This window comes from Sebastes fasciatus, chromosome 2 (assembly GCF_043250625.1).
Source record: "Sebastes fasciatus isolate fSebFas1 chromosome 2, fSebFas1.pri, whole genome shotgun sequence".
NCBI classification, from domain to species: Eukaryota; Metazoa; Chordata; class Actinopteri; order Perciformes; family Sebastidae; genus Sebastes; species Sebastes fasciatus.
Window position 1 is genome coordinate 24826288 of NC_133796.1, and position 20509 is coordinate 24846796.

The following is a 20509-nucleotide window of genomic DNA, read 5'->3' on the forward strand; positions in this document are numbered from 1 at the left end:
ACTTTAAAAACTCTCTCTGGCACTGGCACACACGCACGCACGCACGCACGCACGCACGCACGCACGCACACACACACACACACACACACACACACACACACAGTATGACGACAGACACGTGATAACTGAGGTGTTTGCTCATAAAGAAAAAGGGGTGACAAGTTGATTTAAACCTCTATACGCACACAGGACACCATTGACAGAGGCCAGTATATTTGTTGCTAGGAAACATTTGAATTGATCTTAATTGATGGGACAGCATCATAATGTGTGATATACTGTGTAAACTGTATGGTTATTATTTCTTTCTTTCTTTCTTTCCGTATTCATATTTATATATTATTGTGATGTCTCCCTATCTGTCTCATTTTATTATGTGATGCGGTTTTTATTTTTTTTAATATTTTTTAAATATAGTTTTATTTTATTTTATATATATTACAATATTTATACATTTAAAAAAAAAAAATATTTATGATGTTTTTGTCTATTAAGGACATCAGATATAATCACTCGGTACTTAATATTTCCGCCCCATGAAGACCCTGTGAGGTTGAAACCAATCTGAGTGTTAAACAATATGTTCGAATAAATAATAATTTAAAAAAAAATCTAACTTCTCTCCTTGCTCGGCCTGAGAATACCTGAGCAGCATTTACTTTTCTGTTCTAATGTGTTAATTTGGAAATAGTTATGAAAACATTATTTACTTCTGCTTCTTTAATAGTGTTTTCTTTTGTGGGGCCTTATGATTCCTATTTAACCCATTTGTGCCCACAACTAAAATGTTTAATTTCCATTGGTGGAAGTGTTCTCCGGGCTTACCTAAGCACAAATGTTAATCAGTCTAACCGTTTGGCTGAAAAGTGAGTTTTTCTTATCATACTATATTTAGTCTTTTGGCACATGGGACTCCTGTTTTTGCAACAGACTCCGTCATATTTTAGGAAAAGAATAGTAGTCCCATGTGCCCAAAGACTAAATATAGTATGATGCGACAACTCACTTTTCAGCCAAACGGTTCGACTGATTAACATTTGTGCTTAGGTAAGCCCAGAGAACACTTCCACCAATGGAAATTGGTGCCCAAAGACTAAATATAGTATGATGAGAAAATGGTTTTATCTCATAAATAAGGAGCACAATCAAGTATCTATTTTTCAAGGTATCTATGAACTCATAACAAGTGGAATATCAAAGATATGCACAAATATGCAGTGTTAAAAAATACTTCATATGGAAAACATTTAATAAACACAATGTTAGCATTTTCCTCATTTTTCAAAAATCTGACTTTGACTATTAATAAAAGTGTGATTTTTCATGTGATCTAAACATGTAAAAATTGTACAGTTAGATACTTGCCCTAAGTATGTCCGTACCAAATCTCAAGACGTTTGACCAATCAGAACAAATGTTGTGTCATTTTTCCTTATCATACTAAATAGAATCTTTGTGCATAAACGGGTTAAATCTTTGATCAATTTACCAAAAAATAAAGTATCAATAAAGTCAATTTGAAAAGTTGAGTAATTGGAATAAAGTTGATTTGAATGTGATATCTGACAAGTGATTCTGTGTGATACTGATGCCAAAATCTAAAACATCCGGAAAACAGCTGGAAAGGTTTCTAACTGGATGTCTGACAGATGGCAGCCACGTGACCTTGACAGTTGGCTTGATGCTACTAACATACACATGTTCCTTAATCATGTCAACATATAAACAACACACAATTTACAACTATTATTAACGTGTTGCAAAAATAATAATAATAATAATAAATCCTCCTGTATAAATAAATGTTTATGTTTAACCAAATGAATTCTTCAGGGCTCGAGGAGGTTTAATGAGCAGCTGTTGCTGGCAGCAGCACTCGAGATGTTTGTGAGACACACACGCACACGCACACGCACACACACACAGATAAAGAGAGAGAAGGTAACATGTGAAGCCGCCACAGTGACATTATTTCCCAAATCATGAAACAATATTAATTTCCCACAGCATTTATTCTTTGAAAATGAACACATACAATGTAATAAACAAAATACATACAGCACATTTGATAACCGTCTATAACGTCTCTGATGCTAGAGTAAATTTGTGCTGTCTGGAGGATATGAAACATGATCTCCTCGTCTTGAAAATATGAAGTAAGGTGTCTGAAGGATGTGGAACTTGTCCCAGTAAATCGTCACTCTGAAGTGTCTTATGGTTAGAGACAGACAGTATATTTAAAAATCAATGTGGCGTCCTTAAAGACACTGTGAGTAGCGTTTGAATATTTTGGACTTGGGCGTCCCCCAGTGGTAGTCTGAACAGGGACACTGACGAGTAACACATAGACTGATTATCAATGGAAATGTCTCCTTGCAAAGAAAAACATTACAGTACAATGATATGCAACATTCAGGACGTAACAATTGAACCCTGATAGCAACAGAAGCAGAAATGTCAGCTTGTTTATAGCATGAAATTTATCTGAAGTTTTCTCTCGTTGGTAAATCTGCTGAAATGAATAATAATGATTTGACCTTTCATTCATTCACAACTTATAGGTGCTATTGATAACATTCAGCCAACTAAATGTCGCATTCTCCCTCTCCGTTCCATTGTATTCACTTCACAACAAGTGGTTGCCAGTTCGTTGCACAACCTGTATATTTTATGGTCAAGTGGAATGACTGAGACAGACAAGTCATGTCAAGTGATGAATCTTTCGTGGTAGAGTAAAAGTCATTTTGGAACATGTATTTATAGGCCTACATTTAGTGTGTGTGTGTGTGTGTGTGTGTGTGTGTGTGTGTGTGTGTGTGTGTGTGTGTGTGTGATGCAGCATTCAAAACCGTCTTGGTTAGTGTTTCCAACAATCAGCAGCTCTGGTTCAGTCAGCCACACACTTCTAAATCTCCTCTGATGCACATCTTTGTTTTACATTGTTTGAGGGAACTATAACGTTAGATACCTGGACGCAACGTTCACTAATGTTAAGATGCTACCGTAGCTCCTCAGGAGGTGGGTTATTGTTTTTCGGATGATTAAGCTAAGACAGAGAGTATGTGCCAACGTCAGTTGTCACTTGTTGACATGGTAAATATTCACGTATTCTGCAGCCTGATTGAAACACCAGCATCAAACTCAGCCATTTATCTGTTTTTTTCACACTAACACAAACGTCAGATATCTTCCACCGATATAAACACTCGTCAAATTTTTTTAAATGATTAATTCACAATCATATATATATATATATATATTTTAGGAAAAGCCATACATAAAAATGTTATCAATATGACCTTTAAAGAACTAAATTCACAAAAAACAATAGGAACTGATTTGCATTTATGTAGTGTCAGCAATTTGTGATATATGTGGTACTAAAAATAAGGTTTACAGATTTATGAACATGATACCACAAAGTATACAAAATACTATTACTTTAAATATTTTATCATACATTTTTGTCAGTTGTTCCTTTTTGCCTTGAAATCACTCAATAACAGTGAAACACCTCTGACCTGCTACACAGCTCTGTTGAGGTGATGCACAAAAACTAAAAAGCAGCCACACACTCTGATCTGTAGAGAAATCGTTCTGAGTCAAGCTCCCAGTCAGAGACTCAAGAGGAGGATCAAAGGCTTGCATTACAAACTGTGTGCAGGCTGAGCAGATCTTTCTTTTCTTTTTGTCTGCCTTTGAATCGTGTCTGAAGTACCGAGGAAATTGTAGGACGCATTATGTTTGATTACATTTTGTTTTCTTTGAGCAATAAAATAAGGCAAAGATAAAAAAAAAAAAACACTAGTTGAAAAATAGATTTGTAAAGACAAGTTTGGATTTTTTTTAAGCAAACTAATGAACTTGACATTCACTTTATTACAATCATTTAATCACCTGTTATAGCTAAGTTAACAATACATTTACACTTAGCCACAAGTAACAATACGTACAACAAAATCTACTGAGTCCCTGGAAAACATTTCATCTTCAATACGCAACATTTCACAGCTACTCAAAAAAGAGTAACATTAATCAAACATGAGCAGACTTTGAACTCTTGTTTTTAATGTGACAGTGAGATGGCCCTATATGCAAGTTTGAGAAAGGCGATGTGCACTGGAATGTATGAACAGTTTTTTTGTTTCTGCTGAAGATGTAAATGATGTTAACTGAACTGTTGTGGTGCTTCAAACACAAATAATAATGTAACTACAGAGGCCCTGAGAAACGTAAGAAAAGAAATGGAGCATTTGGCATATGTCAGAGCTGGAAACACCTTCTAAAAGGACCTTCCTTACAGGTTGTTTTGTTTTCTATTAACCCATTACAGTACATACAGATCGCATGTACTTTACATTACTGCCAAAATATTTTTAAGCTTGAGACAGGCAGAGACTGTCACCTGCTCTCAACAGTCAGTGGACATGAAATTTCAGATTAGAGCATTTATCCCCCCGCTGTAGGCGTGCAGTGGAAATGAATATGATCATAGCACGCAAGGTCACACACATATTGGTACAAAGAGAAATGTATAATGTGGTGCTAGTCTGAATTAACGAGCTGTAAAACATGTCGGTTGCATCCGAAATTCCATATTAACATGCTATTTAGTACGCTAAAAACAGTATGTGAGATTCTTTAGTATGTCCGAAACCTTAGTATGAAACCAATAGTACGTGAATTGCATACTACTTCCGGTGAAACATTACAGTATGCAACGCTGCACTACGGCAGCATAAATATCCCACAATGCAATTCAGTAGTAACGACAACGTTCATAACAGACGTTGACGGACAGCTCTGTAACGTCAATAACGCTTCAATTTAAGTGTAAGTATAAGACTTATCTTTGCTAGGTGTAATATATATTTTAAATTAATTCAGACTTTGATTCTCACAAATCATCGTTTTAGTCACACGAGGTTGGCACAGGTTACCATGGTTACACGTCTCCAACCGGCAAGGAGGCTCTCAGGAAGTGATGACGTAAATTACTGCACAGTGTGTCCGAAAAGATGCATACTACTGTTTATTCACACAAAAGTATATTGAAAGATAGTACCCACAGTAGTACATTCTATGCGATTTCGGACGCATCCGTCTCTTCAGGGAAGGTGGCACATACCATTTGTCAGACACCCAACAATTTGTCTTTTCTCAAAACATCCCAGGTATTTAAAATTGAAGACAGCACCAACCACAATAAGTTGTTTAAATGCAGCTATGGTTCATCACGATCCCTGTGAGCCTGTTACATTAAGAAGTGGGAGGGATATTATAAGTGGAAATAGAATCTTCCATATTTTTAAAAATGTACTGCCCCGTTGGACAGCTGTATTTAAACTCATAATGCATGCATGGAAATGTAAGAATTTGTCCAAAATGAATTTGCATGTTTCTCATCGACTCAGTCCTGTCGGTGGATGCAGTTTTACTGTTACTACTTGTACCAGCAGAATCAAATCATGTTTGAATGAAACCACACGCATCCAAGAACCATCTAAACCACCCCATTAAAACCATTACTATCCCATGGTACCTCTGAAAACAGGGTCAACCCGTCTTTCACAAAAGACTTCCATGGATGCTGCTACTTCCGGCGCGTCCATCCTCATGCCCTCACGTTCTCATTGTTTTGATTTGATCTGGAAAAATGCGAGAAATGCAGTCAATCAGCAAAATATAGAGCAAGTTGTGTAAAAATTTTTTTTTAAAAATCAGCGTATAATTATGTATCGTGTTATGACTATTATGTACCACTGTCTCTCATAATGGTGGGAACCAGCATACTGAGCAGCATGTGGATCAACAGCAGAGAAATGGATCATGCTGCTGGAGCAGGTTGAGACGTTTCTATGGATGTTTAGACTCCATGTAAATGCTGTGAATCAAACAGAGCTCTAAACCTTTCAGAGTCACCTTTCGAGCCTTGAAACCTGAGTATTTGATACTCTAGGTATAGACTTCAGGTGGAGCACTCCTTTGTGAATTAGATATCGGACATCAGCACCACCATTATTGGGGGATGCTTGATTTACGAGGTGCAATAGGAAGCCAAAAGGCTGTAGGTGATGAGTTTTAGACATACTGTACTAAGGGGTGTCGCGATACACCGGTACTGATAAACGTGATATTTACTTTTGTACAGCTATAGTTACTATATACTATAGTTATAGTTTGTAATTCATTTGCCAAAACAGAGACAAAACGCACAATAAACAAAGTTAAAGATGAATTTGACTGATCGCATTATGATTATTATTTTCAAACTTTCTATGGATATCGCGATGATACTGTTATTGTGAAATGTTTTAGCCTCCATGATAATCGTGTATTAAAAATGTGATATCGTGACAGACCTAACTGTACTGTTAGTACAGATTGACCTTGTGGTTCACTCAGCTACTCTAAGACTAAAATCACAATTACACAGTAAACATGGTAAGGAAAATATATATACATATATATGTATATGTATATATATTTTCAATACAATATTTTACAGCTATGCAGGAACACAATAAATAACACTTATAAAACACCCAGTACTCACTGCATAATTTGATCTATGGAAGGATTTGAATGAGAGCGTTAAACATAATGAAAAGAAAAGAAAATGATGTTGACGTAGTGGAACAGATTTCGCAGGTTAATACAAAGTTATGTGCAGTGCATCTTTCAGTCACACACACATATGCATCAAAACAAACATATGATCTATTTTGATGTGGAGAAAAACAAAGATAAATTCTACACGTGTAGGATTCAAAGACTATTTTTGGCCTTTTATGCCATTCTTTATAGTGACAGTGACAGTAGTTATCAAAGGGAGAGAGAGCGGGAATGACATGCATCAAAGAACCCTGGGTAAGGACTCAGCCTCTGGACATGGGCCGCACGCTCTTCCAGGTGAGCTACTGGGGCGCCCCCATGTCTAGGATTAACTGGGAACATGTTTGTTTTGGCTTTAAATGAGGATGAAAGATAATAAACTTGTAATGGAAACAAAACTATATCCTTGGAAATTTCACAATTATAAACACCTAAACTACATCATCCAACAATAAACTAATAGGCCAATTGATGAGCGTTTAAAGTAAAAATAGTAGACATATAAAAATACATAAAATGCATACAGTAAATAAAGATTTGGTTCTCCTTGCTAATTAACTTTGGCCATGTCTGCACTAGGTGGCTAATGTTAAACTTGAAGTTATACAACTACTTTAAGTCCATAACAAAGCGTGCCGACCGTTATCTACCGTAGGTAATACACCTACTATGGATAAGTACCTCATACAACCCCACTTCAAAACACCCGAACTAATCCTTTAATAATGAATAAAATGTCTACCAAACTCCACTCTGAGCTCAGCACACCATCACACTCCCACTCTCACTCATATGAACTCTCAACATACCTTGTAACCAGTCGACTCCCTCCTGTAAACCTTCTCCTTTCAGAGCATCGGTGGCGCTGAAACGAATCAACACGTCATATAAAAAAAAAATGCAATTTTTTTTTTTTTTTGGGTGTGGAAATAAGTGTGCATGTATGTTCATACCAGATGTGCCAGGGTTTATCTTTGATGTTCTCCAAACAGAGCAGCTGTGAGACCTTGACAGAAGACACAGCATCCCTGACATCCATCTTGTTGGCAAAGAACAGGATGGGGATCCTCCTGTGTTTAATATCTGTTGTGAGAGTAAGGGAGTGATGTCGGAACGTTACTGTTATAAATCAGTAATGTTTTTCAGTTCTGCTAATTAATAGGAACAATATTGTGAAACCAAGGCAACTTGAAACAAATATATAAATTGTGTTATTGGCAAAAACAAAATGTGTGCTCGCTTTACTAAACACCCGTCTTTGCGTAGTTTGGACTGAAAATAGCCCAACAGTTTGAGACACAACAGTTAACAGTTAACAGGGCTGGGATTCAAACCCAAGTTCAAGAACGATGCTAAATGTACATGAGCGTACCGGGATGGTTTAGTAATGTGTCCAGTTCTTCTTTGGCTACGACCATCCTCAGTTTGTCAGCACTATCAATGACAAATATGATAGCCTGGCCTTCCCTGAGAAACACAAAAAGAGATAACAGGAATTAACATCAAACGGCAAATTGTATTGTAATTGTTTTGTAGCACTGGCACACTCACTTGTAGTAGTGTTCCCAAAGGTTTCTGTATCTGCCTTGACCAGACATGTCAAACACTGTGAAGGAAAGACTACAAGAAGAGAAGAGAGAAAACGTTTGTACAGGGTTGGAAAAAAACACAATATATCAACACGTTCTCATCCAAACTCGTCACATACCGCTGCTTTATCACGCCCCTTGGCGTCACTTTAGGTTTAGGCAACAAAACCACCATAGTTAGGTTTAGGAAAGAAATACATGGTTGAGCTTAAAACTACTACGTTTGTCAGTGAAAATGATTGTAAATGTTGTGAACATGGGACATGAAGGAACAGCCGATTGTAACGTGACACAAACAGCAAACTCCTGGAAGAGAGCCTCATGTTTGTTTACCCATCTACCTCTCCTCTCACCCGCCCGCTGTGTCTCTTTTGCTCTTTAAACTACATCACCACACTCCCGGCCGCGTTTACTGTTGCCGCGGATGGGTTTACATTATATTTAATGGAACGCCCGGTGCATTTCATACCATTACTTAAGGGGGCCTTGTGCAATGTTATTGAACGCCGACGGCCATGACAAAGCATCCCTATTTAACACCACGAGAATGAGAAGAGGCTGAATATACGTATCTGTATAGCTCTATTATTATATGAATTTACTTGAGACAGAAATATGCAACTATTAAAAGATGACATAACATTTCTTTGACTACCAATTTATTAAATGTCCAACAAGTTGTTGTTTTATGATAAACAGCTACCTGGATGTCTTGAACTTCTCTATGCTGAAGCCAATGGTTGGGACGATGTCTTGTGCCTGAGCCTGGAAGACAAATACAGCAGCATATCGTGAAGAAAAACCTAAATAGGCAACATGTCTGAAAGTCCTTGCTAGTTCACCATACAAATGCAAGGTTAACCATAAACAAGTGATCTGTAGTAGGGCTGCAACTATCGATTATTTACACTGTTGATAATCTGTAGATTATTCTCTTGTTTAATCAATTAGTTGTTTGGTCTGTAAAATGTCAAAAAATGGTGAAAAATGTTCATCAGTGTTTCCCAAAGCCCAAGATGATGTCCTCAAGTGTCTTGTTTTGTCCACAACTCAAAGATATTCAGTTTACTGTCATAGAAGAGTAAAGAAACCAGAAAATAATCACATTTAAGAAACTGGAATCAGAGAATTCAGACTTTTTTTCTTAAAAAATATATATTTTATGAAGATAATGTGGATAAGTATAGGAAAACAGAAGCAATAATATGGAATATGGATGTGCACAACTCCTGTAATCACTAATTTGGCAGACACATGAATATCACAAGTGCATGTGTGTGAGTGAAAACATTAGTTATGTCAGAAACTCACTGCTACTTTAGTCCTTTGCAGCTTCACTGTAGAAAAAGCATTGAGTAGACTTACATTAGAGGGCTTGAGTTGGTTGATGATGGTGGTTTTTCCACTGTTGTCTAGACCAAGACACAGCACATTCACCTCCTTCTTCAACCCCAGCCATCCGGCCAACTTGTCAAACAGCCCCATTGGCTAGCCAGCAACCACCAGCTGCCTGTCTGATCTACAAGAACAAGGCCATACATACTAATAATTTTATAATATAATACATTTTATAAGTAAGTTAAGTCCAACCTAAGTTTATAATAAGAAACAGTTAGATGGTCAAGCCAAGTCAAGTCAAATTTATCTCTATAGCACATTTAAAACAACATGAGCTGACCAAAGTGCTTTACAGACATAGGCAGAATAAAAACAGGTCAACAGAGCAGACAACAAAATCTCACACATCCACAGACAGAGACCAAGATCAAATCCATGAGTAAGAGACTGTTATAATGAGCATTATAAAAGGCCAATTAGTAATCACAATTCAAGTACATTCAAAAGCCAAAGAAAAGAGGTGGGTCTTGAGCTGTGCTTTGAAAGACTCTGTAGAGGGAGCACATCTAATGTGGAGAGGCAGTTTGGTTATGGTAACAGCATCTCATGCACAGATTACAGATCCAGTTGTTTTAGAGGTTTACATCAGCACCTTTGTTGAAACAGAAACCAGAGAGACAAAGTTCTGCTCTTCTATACTGATTTACTCTGACTTATTGCTCTGGGTATATAAATATGCTCCTGCAGGGCATACCAGAAATGAATACAATATTGCATAAAACGTATTTGAAATTATTCATTTGGCAGTATCTTCTATTTTACTTGTGTTGCTTTGAGGCAAACCTAGTGTGCCTTTATCAGTGAATGGACTTTTTGTTTTGATAGGGAAACAAATATCCCTTCCCATTGCCTAAGAAACTGTTTAACAAACGTCAAAGAGTACTGCTATCCCTGAGACCATTTAGCATAAGATGTTAGTTAGTTAATTAGCATTTAACACATTTCACCTAATTTAATGTTAATGAGATAAGATAAGATGAACCTTTATTAATCCCTGGAGGGAAATTCAGGTGTCAAAGCAGCAACATCAGCAAACAGAGTGAAACACAGGAGAGGTAAAGGTATACAAACATTATAAAACAAAACAATAATAGAGATATAAAAGATACAGAGTGAATGGGTGAACAAAGTGTGTACAATCCGTCAATAAATAAATGTAGTATTCACAATAAATACATGTAGTATGTACATATGTGCAGTCTATAAAGTGGTATATAGGACGTATAGTGTAAAGTGTGCCAGTGGTTAGAGACCAAGATGTTTGCAGAGATAGTGCATGTTAGGAGGAGATGCTCGTGTTTGTTAGTTACAGAGCATCAGCTGGTTGCAGCTATCAACACACACAGTATTATGTTAGCTTAATGCTAACGTGCTTAGAGGTCTAATGTCATTAACATGAACAGCTATTATGTTAATCTCTACTGTTACTAGCCTTAGCTATCCTCCAGCTGCTAGGTGAATTACTTCAGCTTTACTGGGTGTTAAAAGTAACATTAAACTATCTAGCTAACATTTATTACAAGACACACATGAAGAAGACAGCCTGAAGTAACGTTAAGCTAACTAACCGTGTCTGGATACAAGGCCTATGGAAAGGCGGCTAGGACACGCGTCATAACTCCGGGGGTACTGCACATGCGCAGTAGAATCTGGCCTGCCACTCGTCGAAATTGAGCCAATCGCAAAGCAGCTTTAGTTACACTGCGCATGCGTCATACTCCGTCTCCAAAACCCGTTATCCATCCCCCTTCAATAGGCCTTGTCTGGAACCTAACTTAGCTAGCTTAACGTTATAGCTGCTACAGTTAGCGTTAAAGCATTATACTTTCACCCAGACTGTGTTGTTAGAGCTGGATCTTACCTGTTAGTTTAGCCTTTAGGTGTTGCTTCCAGGATGCACTTTAAATGAGCAGGGTCAGACCAGTGTTTCATTCATTTCTCCTCTACTCTCTCTCTCTCTCTCTCATGCTCCCTATAGCCAACAGAGGAAACTGATACACTGTGCTGTTGCTGGGAGACCAGTCAGCTGACTCCAGTCTGCCACCTGCAGGACTAACATGCTGCCTCCCACCTGCTGCTGCTGGAGAATAAAGGTATGTACAGGAGTATACATGAAGAAAAAACAAAGAAAAAATACATAAATAAACAAATAAATAAATATGCAGACATTAACCACTTCCTGCAAAAAAAATCTTAGGCTTTTGAGGTTAAAATTGAAAAAGTAATAGTTACCTTACTGTGTATTTACACTTTATGCATTTCGTTTTTGTTCCTTGAATTATTTTCTACCCCCTCTTTTATTTTTGTTATTATATTAATTTTGTTATAATTTAGTTTATTTAGTTTAGTTTTTTTTATTAATTTTGTTCAATAAAAATAAATAAATGAAAAGAAAAGCAAAGGAAAAATAAATAAATAAACAAATAAATAAATGTGCAGGAATTACCGATAAAAAAAAGGAAACCACTTCCTGCAAAAAAAATCTTTTGAGGTTAAAATTGAAAAAGTAATAGTTTATTTTGAGTATGATGCAACTTTACACTACTGTGTATTCACACCACTTTTATTTATTCACATTTGTTCTTTTACTTACCAATTATCTCAGTTTTTCTTTTTTCCAGTTTTTGTTTTATCCCTTCAATTGCATTTGTAAGTTCACTATGCAAATCCCTTTGGACAATTATAGTAAAATATGGACAATGAGTTGAAAAACATATGCCTTTATGAAAAAAAAAAACAGTATACTATAGCGAATTAAATCTAAAAAGAACTAGGGCTGTCAATCGATTACAATATTTAATCGCAATTAATCGCATGATTGTCCATGATTCATATCGCACCTTGTTCAAAATGTACCTTGAAGGGAGATTTGTCAAGTATTACTCTAATCAACATGGGAGTGGGCAAATATTCTTGCTTCATGCAAATATATTTATTATTATCCAGAAACCCTCACAGGTACTACATTTAGCATAAAAAATATGCTCAAATCAAAACATGGCAAACTCAAGCCCAACAGGCAACAACAGCTGTCAGTGTGTCAGTGTGCTGACTTGACTATGACTTGCCCCAAAGCTGCATGTGATTATCATAAAGTAGGCATGTCTGTAAAGGGGAAACTCGTGGGTCCCCAAAGAACCCAGGTTTTCTAGTTTCATATGATGCCAGTATCTTCACTCAAGCTTTAAATCTGAGCCCGCTACAACCTCCGGATGATCGCTTGCATTAATGTGTTAATTATAATGTTAATTAATTAATGTGTAACTTTGACATCCCTATAAAATCACATATTTTCCCATTGTCTCTGGCTCTTTAAGGTCTGTATGCCTTTCAGCTATAACCTACCACAAGCACCCGTTTGACAAACTCACCTGACACTTCTTCATGTCCAGAAAACGTGTCAGTCTCTTGAGTGACAATTAAGAGGACAGTTATTGTGCATGTGTGTGTTTGAGAGAGAGAGCGCATCCATGGATACTTATGTGTGTGTGTGTGTGTTAATGTCCATGAGCAATTAAGCACCTGCTTTGAAGAGAGGTAGATGTTGGAGCCTGGGGTGGTTAAAGTCTGAGAGAAAACGAAGTATTAAAATAGGGTTGTTTATTAAGGAACAAACATACTGAATAAAACATAACTTTCACAAGACTTTTTGTACAAGACATACTGCATTATCATGAGGATAGAACGTACATTTCTATAAAATCTTTTGACATTCAGCGGTCTTCAGTTCAAAAAACATGATTGTATTTACCATTCTGTCGATCTTTACTTCTGGTGAATTGTTTCATTAACCAGCTGGAAAGGTTGTTATTAAAATCACACACTGTACCATTCACTACCATACCTTCTATCCTCTCCATGTCTTTTCTGGTCATGAGGTAACTGACTTGAGACCATTCAAAGTCAATAGAAACCATTGGATTGTCACTTGGAAAGAGCAGAGGTATTGGTGAACACTTGAATAGACACTAGAGAAAAGAAGTCCTAAATTCAAGTGGATGCTAGTAGTTGCTGAGATAATAAAGAGACCGCATTCGGCCAACGCTGACAGAGGTTGGTTGTTGTGGAGGCTGTATTGATAATGATCCAGAAGATGATGAGTGTGTATTAACTAGAGCAAGTGTGTGTGTCTAGCAGCGGACCGCTCTCACATGAGCAGCGTGTGGTACCTGCTACACCCAACAGTCTGGTGTTTGTGCAATTAGTTGAATGACGATGTCAAGGAAGTCTGGTTTGTTTCCGGCTCGGTGTGTACACACACACACACACACACACACACACACACACACACACACACACACACACACACACACACACACACACACACACACACACACACACAGTCTGTCTCTGTGCGAGGGTCTCACACTTGAAAGCCACTCTGTTGGATGTGGTGAAGCTGCAAGCGAAGGGACTGTATGCTGCTTATGATTCTCCTCTGGTGGCCAATCAAACAGATTCCGATACGCCGGATGTCGCTGAAGGGGAGAAGAAGAGGATTTACAGCAGACCCCACTGGTACATCCTGACAAGCATGCAATAAAGTTGTGTCACCTCACTTTAACCTGCAACAGGCACACTGGGAAAACTTGATAATGTGAACAATAATCATATTTAGAATAGAAGGACAAAGTACTGTAATACTAGTATTAGTAGTAATATAGTTACACATACTGTACATACATGGACAGATTATGAGACAATGGGCCCTGGGCACAGACATGTAACCCCCCCCCCCCCACCCCTCATACATAAGAACAAGAGCTACAGATTTAAAGAGACAGCTTTTTGGTCATTTTGCATCTCTTTGTAGATGTATTCTGTCTCTTTTTGGTCGTTTTGTGTCTCTTTTTTGACATTTTGCATCTCTTATTTGTCGTATCCTGTCTCTTTTTTAGTCATTTTGCGTATTTGTTGTTGTATCCGGTCTCTTTTCGGTCACTTTGCATCTCTTAGTTGTCGTATCCTGTCTCTTTTTTAGTCATTTTGCGTATTTGTTGTTGTATCCGGTCTCTTTTCGGTCACTTTGCATCTCTTAGTTGTCGTATCCAGTCTCTTTTTGGTCGCTTTGCATCTCTTTGTAGACGTTTTGCGTCTCTTTGTGGTTTTATCCTGTCACTTTTTGGTTGTTTTGCGTCTCCTTTTGGTCGCTTTGCGGCTCTTTATAGATGTTTTGCGTCTCTTTGTAGATGTTTTGCGTCTCTTTGTTGTCGTATCCTGTCTCTTTTCGGTAATTTTGCATCTCTTTGCTGTCGTATCCTGTCTCTTTTTGGTTGCATTGCGTCTCTTTGTAGACGTTTTGCATCTCTTTGTTGTTGTATCCTGTCTCTTTTCGGTCACTTTGCGTTTTTGTTGTCGTATCCTGTCTCTTTGCGGTCACTTTGCATTTCTTTGTAGATGTTTTGCGTGTCCTTGTTGTTGTATTCTGTCTCTTTTTGGTTGTTTGTGTCTCTTTTTGGTTGTTTGTGTCTCTTTTTGGTTGTTTTGTGTCTCTTTTTGGTGGTTTAATGTCTCTTTCTGACTTCCCAACAAGAAATGTTAGCAGTAACTTCAAACTGAGGCTCTGGCCCAGGGGCCCCCTAACCTGTTGGATCCCTCTGCCTGCTCCCAGTACGCCCATTCAGTAATCTGTCCATGCATACATACACATATTGTACAGATCATTTCTTGCCAAAGCTTAATAGTGGAATCAGTTTTATTGCAAATTCACCATTTTTCTCTTCCTTTGAAGCCTGTTTCCTTTTAGTGTGCTTTTAGATACTGTAGCTGCACTCTGTATAATTGTGCTTCACTCACTCTATACTCATGGTCGAAATGGAATCCAGTGTTGTGTATCCTGCTGCAAGGAAGTTGTTCTTATACTGGCTCATTTTGATGGAGTCGAGCCAGTCGCCGATAGAGATGAAGAGAGGGTAGTCTGGCATGTCCTCTGGGGAGTCAGGGTAGCTGAGATGGTAAGCAGAAAGTTCAGGAATACAAAGAGAAACGTTAGCATATTGTTGATCTGAATATGAAATATTTGCCATGCCAGTAGTTTTGAACGATAAACTGTGTGTATAACCTTCCTTATGAAGTTTACATAACTTATACTGTAGTTGGGCTAAAACATGCAAAACCATCAGTTTGGTCCTTTCACAGAGTGTCTGTATATATTGATACTTACCTGTGCACATCATTCACCAGAGTGAGCAGACTACTGGGATTAATTATGAGTTTGTCCATGAAAGAGAGCACGTTGTTGAAGCGTGGGCGCTGGTTCGACTCCTTCTGCCAGCAGTGCAACATCAACTGGTGCAGCGTCACAGGGCAGCCCATCGGTGCTGGTAGACGGTAGCCTTCTTCAATTGATAAAATGACCTGAGATGAACATCAACAAGTTAAATGACAAATGATTTTTGTGTTGACCATGCTTTAGTGGTTATTGAGTTTTAATGTGATCAGTAGCTTACATCTTGATTGGACATCTCCCAGTATGGCCTCTCACCATATGACATCACCTCCCACATAACAATGCCGTAGCTCCATACATCACTAACTGTGGAAAACTTTCCGTAAGCAATAGCCTCCGGTGCCGTCCAGCGTATTGGTATCTTTCCTCCCTGGCAAAAAAACAACAACCCAGATTAAAGCTACTGTAATAACTGTCAGACTGTAATATCCTGCAGTGACTGTAAGATCCACACTCACTGTAGCAGTGTAGGCTGATTCAGTGTCGTCTTCAAAGACTCTGGACATGCCAAAATCAGACACCTTACACACCAAGTTTTCATCCACCAAGATGTTGCGAGCGGCGAGGTCTCTGTGAATGTAACCCATATCTGAAAGATAGGTCATGCCCACTGTGATGCCGCGCAGCATGCCGACCAGCTGGAGCACCGTGAACTGCCCATCACGTGTCTGGAGTCGTTGTGAGAAAGAGAGAGAGAGAGAGAGAGGACAAATATGATGCATGGAGGACAATATTTCCTCCGGAAACAGGTGTACATCTGTGAATATTCCTCTCACCCGGAGGAAAGAATCAAGTGCTCCATTCTCCATATACTCAACGACTATCATTACTGGTCTGCCTGAGGAAAAAGGTAAAAGATGGGATTTTAGTGACAAACGGAGGAAAAGAGACTAAAGTAAAGAATATCGTGAACTGATGCGGAAGAGGAAAAACACCTATATGCAAAAGCACACACAGACAGATATACATATAGAGCTTACTCCTAGTGACCACTCCTTCCAGCCTGATGATGTTGGGGTTGTCAAACTGTCCCATGATTGAAGCCTCACGCAAAAAGTCTCGCCTCTGTTGGTCCATATAGCCACCTTTAAGTGTCTTTATTGCTACAGCAATGTCCATCCTTCCAGGGATGCGCAGCCGACCGCTACAGACTTCTCCAAATTCACCTGTCAAAACAACACAACACATAAAAGGTGCAAAATCTGTCACATATCATAAGACACTGGTTTCCAAACTGGGGGTTGACAAAGTTTGATTTTAAAGGTTGTAAGACAACCTTTTTAAAAAAATATACAGTTGGCCTATAATCTCGCCATTTCATTCAGTTCTGTTAAGAAAACTAAATGAAATTGTTATTTTTAAAGTTTAGATTATTATTTAAGATATAAACAGGATAAGGGCACGGTAAAGAACCTGAAAGTTATATTCACAGAGCTTTCTCTCTCTGCTGAAAACCCTCGTCCTGCATTCGTAGAGCATGCAGTTAAAACAACCAAAGATATAACAGAACAATGGCCAAGCATGAGGGAGAAGAAAACACTGAGTTTGTCCAGAAAAATTAACATATTAAGTATTTATGATTGTTAAAAATGAGAACAAATAAATAATACAGACAGAATTGTATTAAAAAACCTAGAAATAACAGGAATACTCATCTCTGATGCAATATTCACGGCATATAATCTGCTCAAAATTCATCCAAATCCCTCGTTTTACACAAATTTCCTGCGGTTATTGCGTTCACCATTTGGATTAATTGTACAGTTTATCAGTGGTTCTTTACGGTTATTGTTATGCATTAAATATAATATGAAATATCTATAAAATATGTCACTTATTCAGGGGTTGTCGGTTTACTCAATGATAGAAAAAGGGTTCCCTTAAGGAAAAAGGTTGGGAACTAGTGTCATAAGAGTTATTCCAAATAGTGTTCAATTTACTGCAACTCTGTGAAATAGTGAAAACAATACATGTATTCAGTGATGGCTGCCCATATAATTTGTCATTATTTCCTGCTCTTTGTAAAGTAAAAATGTATGCTTTTGCTTTCAAGAAATCAAGTGAATTAAACAGTATGATTCACAGTTTGTTAATCAATTCAAACTTGTAATTGAAACAAAAGAGAAATATGAACACACACAACTGAATACTGCCGTTTAAACATCTGTAAGTACACACATATCCTCCACCAGATGGAGCTAATGTTACAGAAACTAGACAACCTTCATAATTACTCATGGGCTAAATAGCAGACACAATCTGTTCGACTTAATGAACCATCAAACATTATTAGTCATAGTCAGCAGCACTGGCTTGGCTCCCCTAAAGTACAATACCATAAACTACTTTAAAATCTGCGTGCTAAGAAAAAATTAAATTAAAACTTTATGAGGTTTAACATTTCTTATAAAATAAAAATATTACTCAACATAAAAGGTGACCATTTCTCCAACACAGGTGCTAGACAACCGTCGTTGGGACATTTATACAATATGCCTGTGTAACCCTAAATAGGAATTTAGGAAATATCCAGATTACGATAATGACACACACACTATAGTGTATAGATAACCTCTTCTATCTGGTTACCAGTCACGCATTAGAATAATTTATGTATTCCTCTAGCACACAGGTGACACCTGTGCTGTTCCTGCCATAAATACAGGGAACACATGTACAGTACACAGTTAATGCTTGTATACATTTGTGTATGTGATTATTTAGATATGTGTATCCATTTTACCTGCACCGATCACCCTCTCGATGCATATGTATGAGGGGTCTATCTCTTTGGCAAATTCCTCCACAGCCTGAGTGGGGTCTTCATACGTGTCTGGATCCACATAGGTCTTTATCCCAGAGAACGGGACTGGAAGAGAAGAAATATTACAATTACAATAGTTTACAACATATCATATTGGAATATGAAACCACACACACACACACACACACACACACACACATCTCAAACACAATGATAATCTGCAGAAATGTCCATGGCGAACACTCAAGTTTACAGACGTGCGTTGGCATCGTTAGCACTTCTTATGGAAACATGGAACTCATGCAGATCAGATTATTTGTGCATGGTGGTGGAAGAAGTACTCAGACCTACGACAGTGTAGAAATACTCTGCTACAAGCAAAAGGCCTGCATTCAAAATCTTACTTAAGTTATCAGATTTTAAAATACTTTTCTTAAACACAACTTTAATCCATGTAGAATAAGGTCTTACAATTTACTCTACAACATGTATGAAACTCTTACACATTCGTTTTTTGTGTGTTTTGTGAACCACAATGTCGTCATTTTCTTAATTTATTCAAAATGCAGAATGAATCTTTCATTCGGACGCTTTTGCCTGCATAAAGATGTTATCTTTGGACTACGCTGCTGCAGGAAATTTGGATATATTGAAGCATATGATGTAATTTTTATTGAGGCTGTGCGAGAAGTTGATTCTGGCTTCAGCTGTATGAGACCACAATTAATGTTGTATTTGCTTCCACTGTAAGTTTTTTTCTCTGTTATTTCGTCAAGGGATGGAGGAAAAACGGCAAAAAAAAGGAGCTCAGAAAGAAAATGCCCCAGAGCAGCGTATATAAAGACATTGCAGGCAGCCAGGCTTCAGTATCCTCCTCTCTGGCTGGGGCTGGGGACGATGCTGCAGTGAGCGCTGTGCATGATGACTGGCACAAATGATAAGTTGAAGCAGCCCCTGGTACACCTCGAGCAGATGAGCTGGGGACTAAATGTACTTTATAGCTCTGTCAGCTCATATTGTAGAGGGTTGAAGGCTTCGTCTGAGATAGATTCCAGTTTGGAGTCTACACTCTGCCTCTGTCTCCAGGGTGTCTAAGCTCAGCTCTATAACAGAACAAGCCTTTTCTTATAGTTTGTTGAGCCTGCTGGCATCCCCTGTCTAGGTGATGCCTCCGCAGCACACAAGAACAGACAAACAAGAAAGGACTGTGGGAGGCGAGGATTAGAACTACTCAAATTATTTCATAATATTTGAAGAAAAGGCTCATAATGTACATGCATATTTGTATCAGCAAGACTGTTATCAGTCTTCATCATGAGCTGCAAGTAAAACTAGATGATATGCAAAATTAAAAAAAGTATGACTAGATAATTCTGCAGCAAAAGTCGATCCAACTTTCTGTACACTGGGGGAAAAGGAGAAAGCATAAAGACAAACAGTAGTTGTGCACACATATGGTGCATTCAAATGAAACTTGTGAGCTTGTGTTTACAAGCTGTGTACACAATATGCTTGGCGTTCAAGTGGTTAAGTCGTGAGAACACCGCTGCTAAGCAACGGCGATATTAACATTTCTGTCGGCGTCTAGAAGCCACAGAGGCTAACAATTTAGCAAGTTAGCAAGTGGGTAACATAATGCAGGATATGCAAAGGCATAATGATAGAGGAAAAAGATGAGACCGTTGAGAATATCAACATTTTCCTCAGACATATTATAAAATTACAAAGCAAAACAATAACTAAAATTACAATATATCAACTTATTATGCACAGAGAAATCAACTTCCATGGCAACCGCCATTTCTGACAACATCAACAAACACAACTTGTGAACTCGGAGATTTCAGAAACTTTCCACTTACGAGGTTGTGAATACCACAAGAGGGTCCATATGGACTCATCTCCTGAACACGG

At 38.0% G+C, this 20509-nt stretch overlaps 2 protein-coding genes across 3 annotated transcripts in view; both read right to left on the reverse strand.

Annotated features, from left to right (window-relative positions):
- Positions 1 to 2472: 2472 nt before the first annotated feature.
- On the reverse strand, positions 2473 to 11636 carry arl6 (ARF like GTPase 6). Of its 2 annotated transcripts, none has more exons than XM_074615240.1 (8): positions 11464 to 11636; positions 9570 to 9723; positions 8908 to 8969; positions 8167 to 8235; positions 7988 to 8082; positions 7569 to 7698; positions 7425 to 7480; positions 2473 to 5648 (listed from the first exon to the last, which is right to left on the reverse strand). In XM_074615240.1, exons 2-8 carry the CDS (start codon positions 9687 to 9689, stop codon positions 5623 to 5625), a joined length of 558 nt encoding a protein of 185 aa, XP_074471341.1. In that variant the 5' UTR covers positions 9690 to 9723; positions 11464 to 11636; the 3' UTR covers positions 2473 to 5622. The 2 variants fall into 2 exon arrangements, with proteins under 2 accessions (XP_074471341.1, XP_074471349.1); XM_074615248.1 differs by having other exon boundaries at positions 9570 to 9746; positions 11464 to 11631.
- Positions 11637 to 13187: 1551 nt separating this feature from the next.
- The window catches only part of LOC141755888 (ephrin type-A receptor 6-like), a 67893-nt gene continuing 60571 nt past the window's right edge, over positions 13188 to 20509 (reverse strand). Inside the window, exons 13-20 of the mRNA XM_074615203.1 lie at positions 18575 to 18700; positions 16812 to 16997; positions 16608 to 16669; positions 16290 to 16499; positions 16052 to 16201; positions 15766 to 15959; positions 15399 to 15548; positions 13188 to 14080 (exon numbers count right to left, since the gene is read on the reverse strand). Coding sequence (XP_074471304.1) covers positions 13966 to 14080; positions 15399 to 15548; positions 15766 to 15959; positions 16052 to 16201; positions 16290 to 16499; positions 16608 to 16669; positions 16812 to 16997; positions 18575 to 18700 — 1193 coding nt within the window. The 3' untranslated portion in view covers positions 13188 to 13965. The remainder of the gene's footprint in view (positions 14081 to 15398; positions 15549 to 15765; positions 15960 to 16051; positions 16202 to 16289; positions 16500 to 16607; positions 16670 to 16811; positions 16998 to 18574; positions 18701 to 20509) is intronic.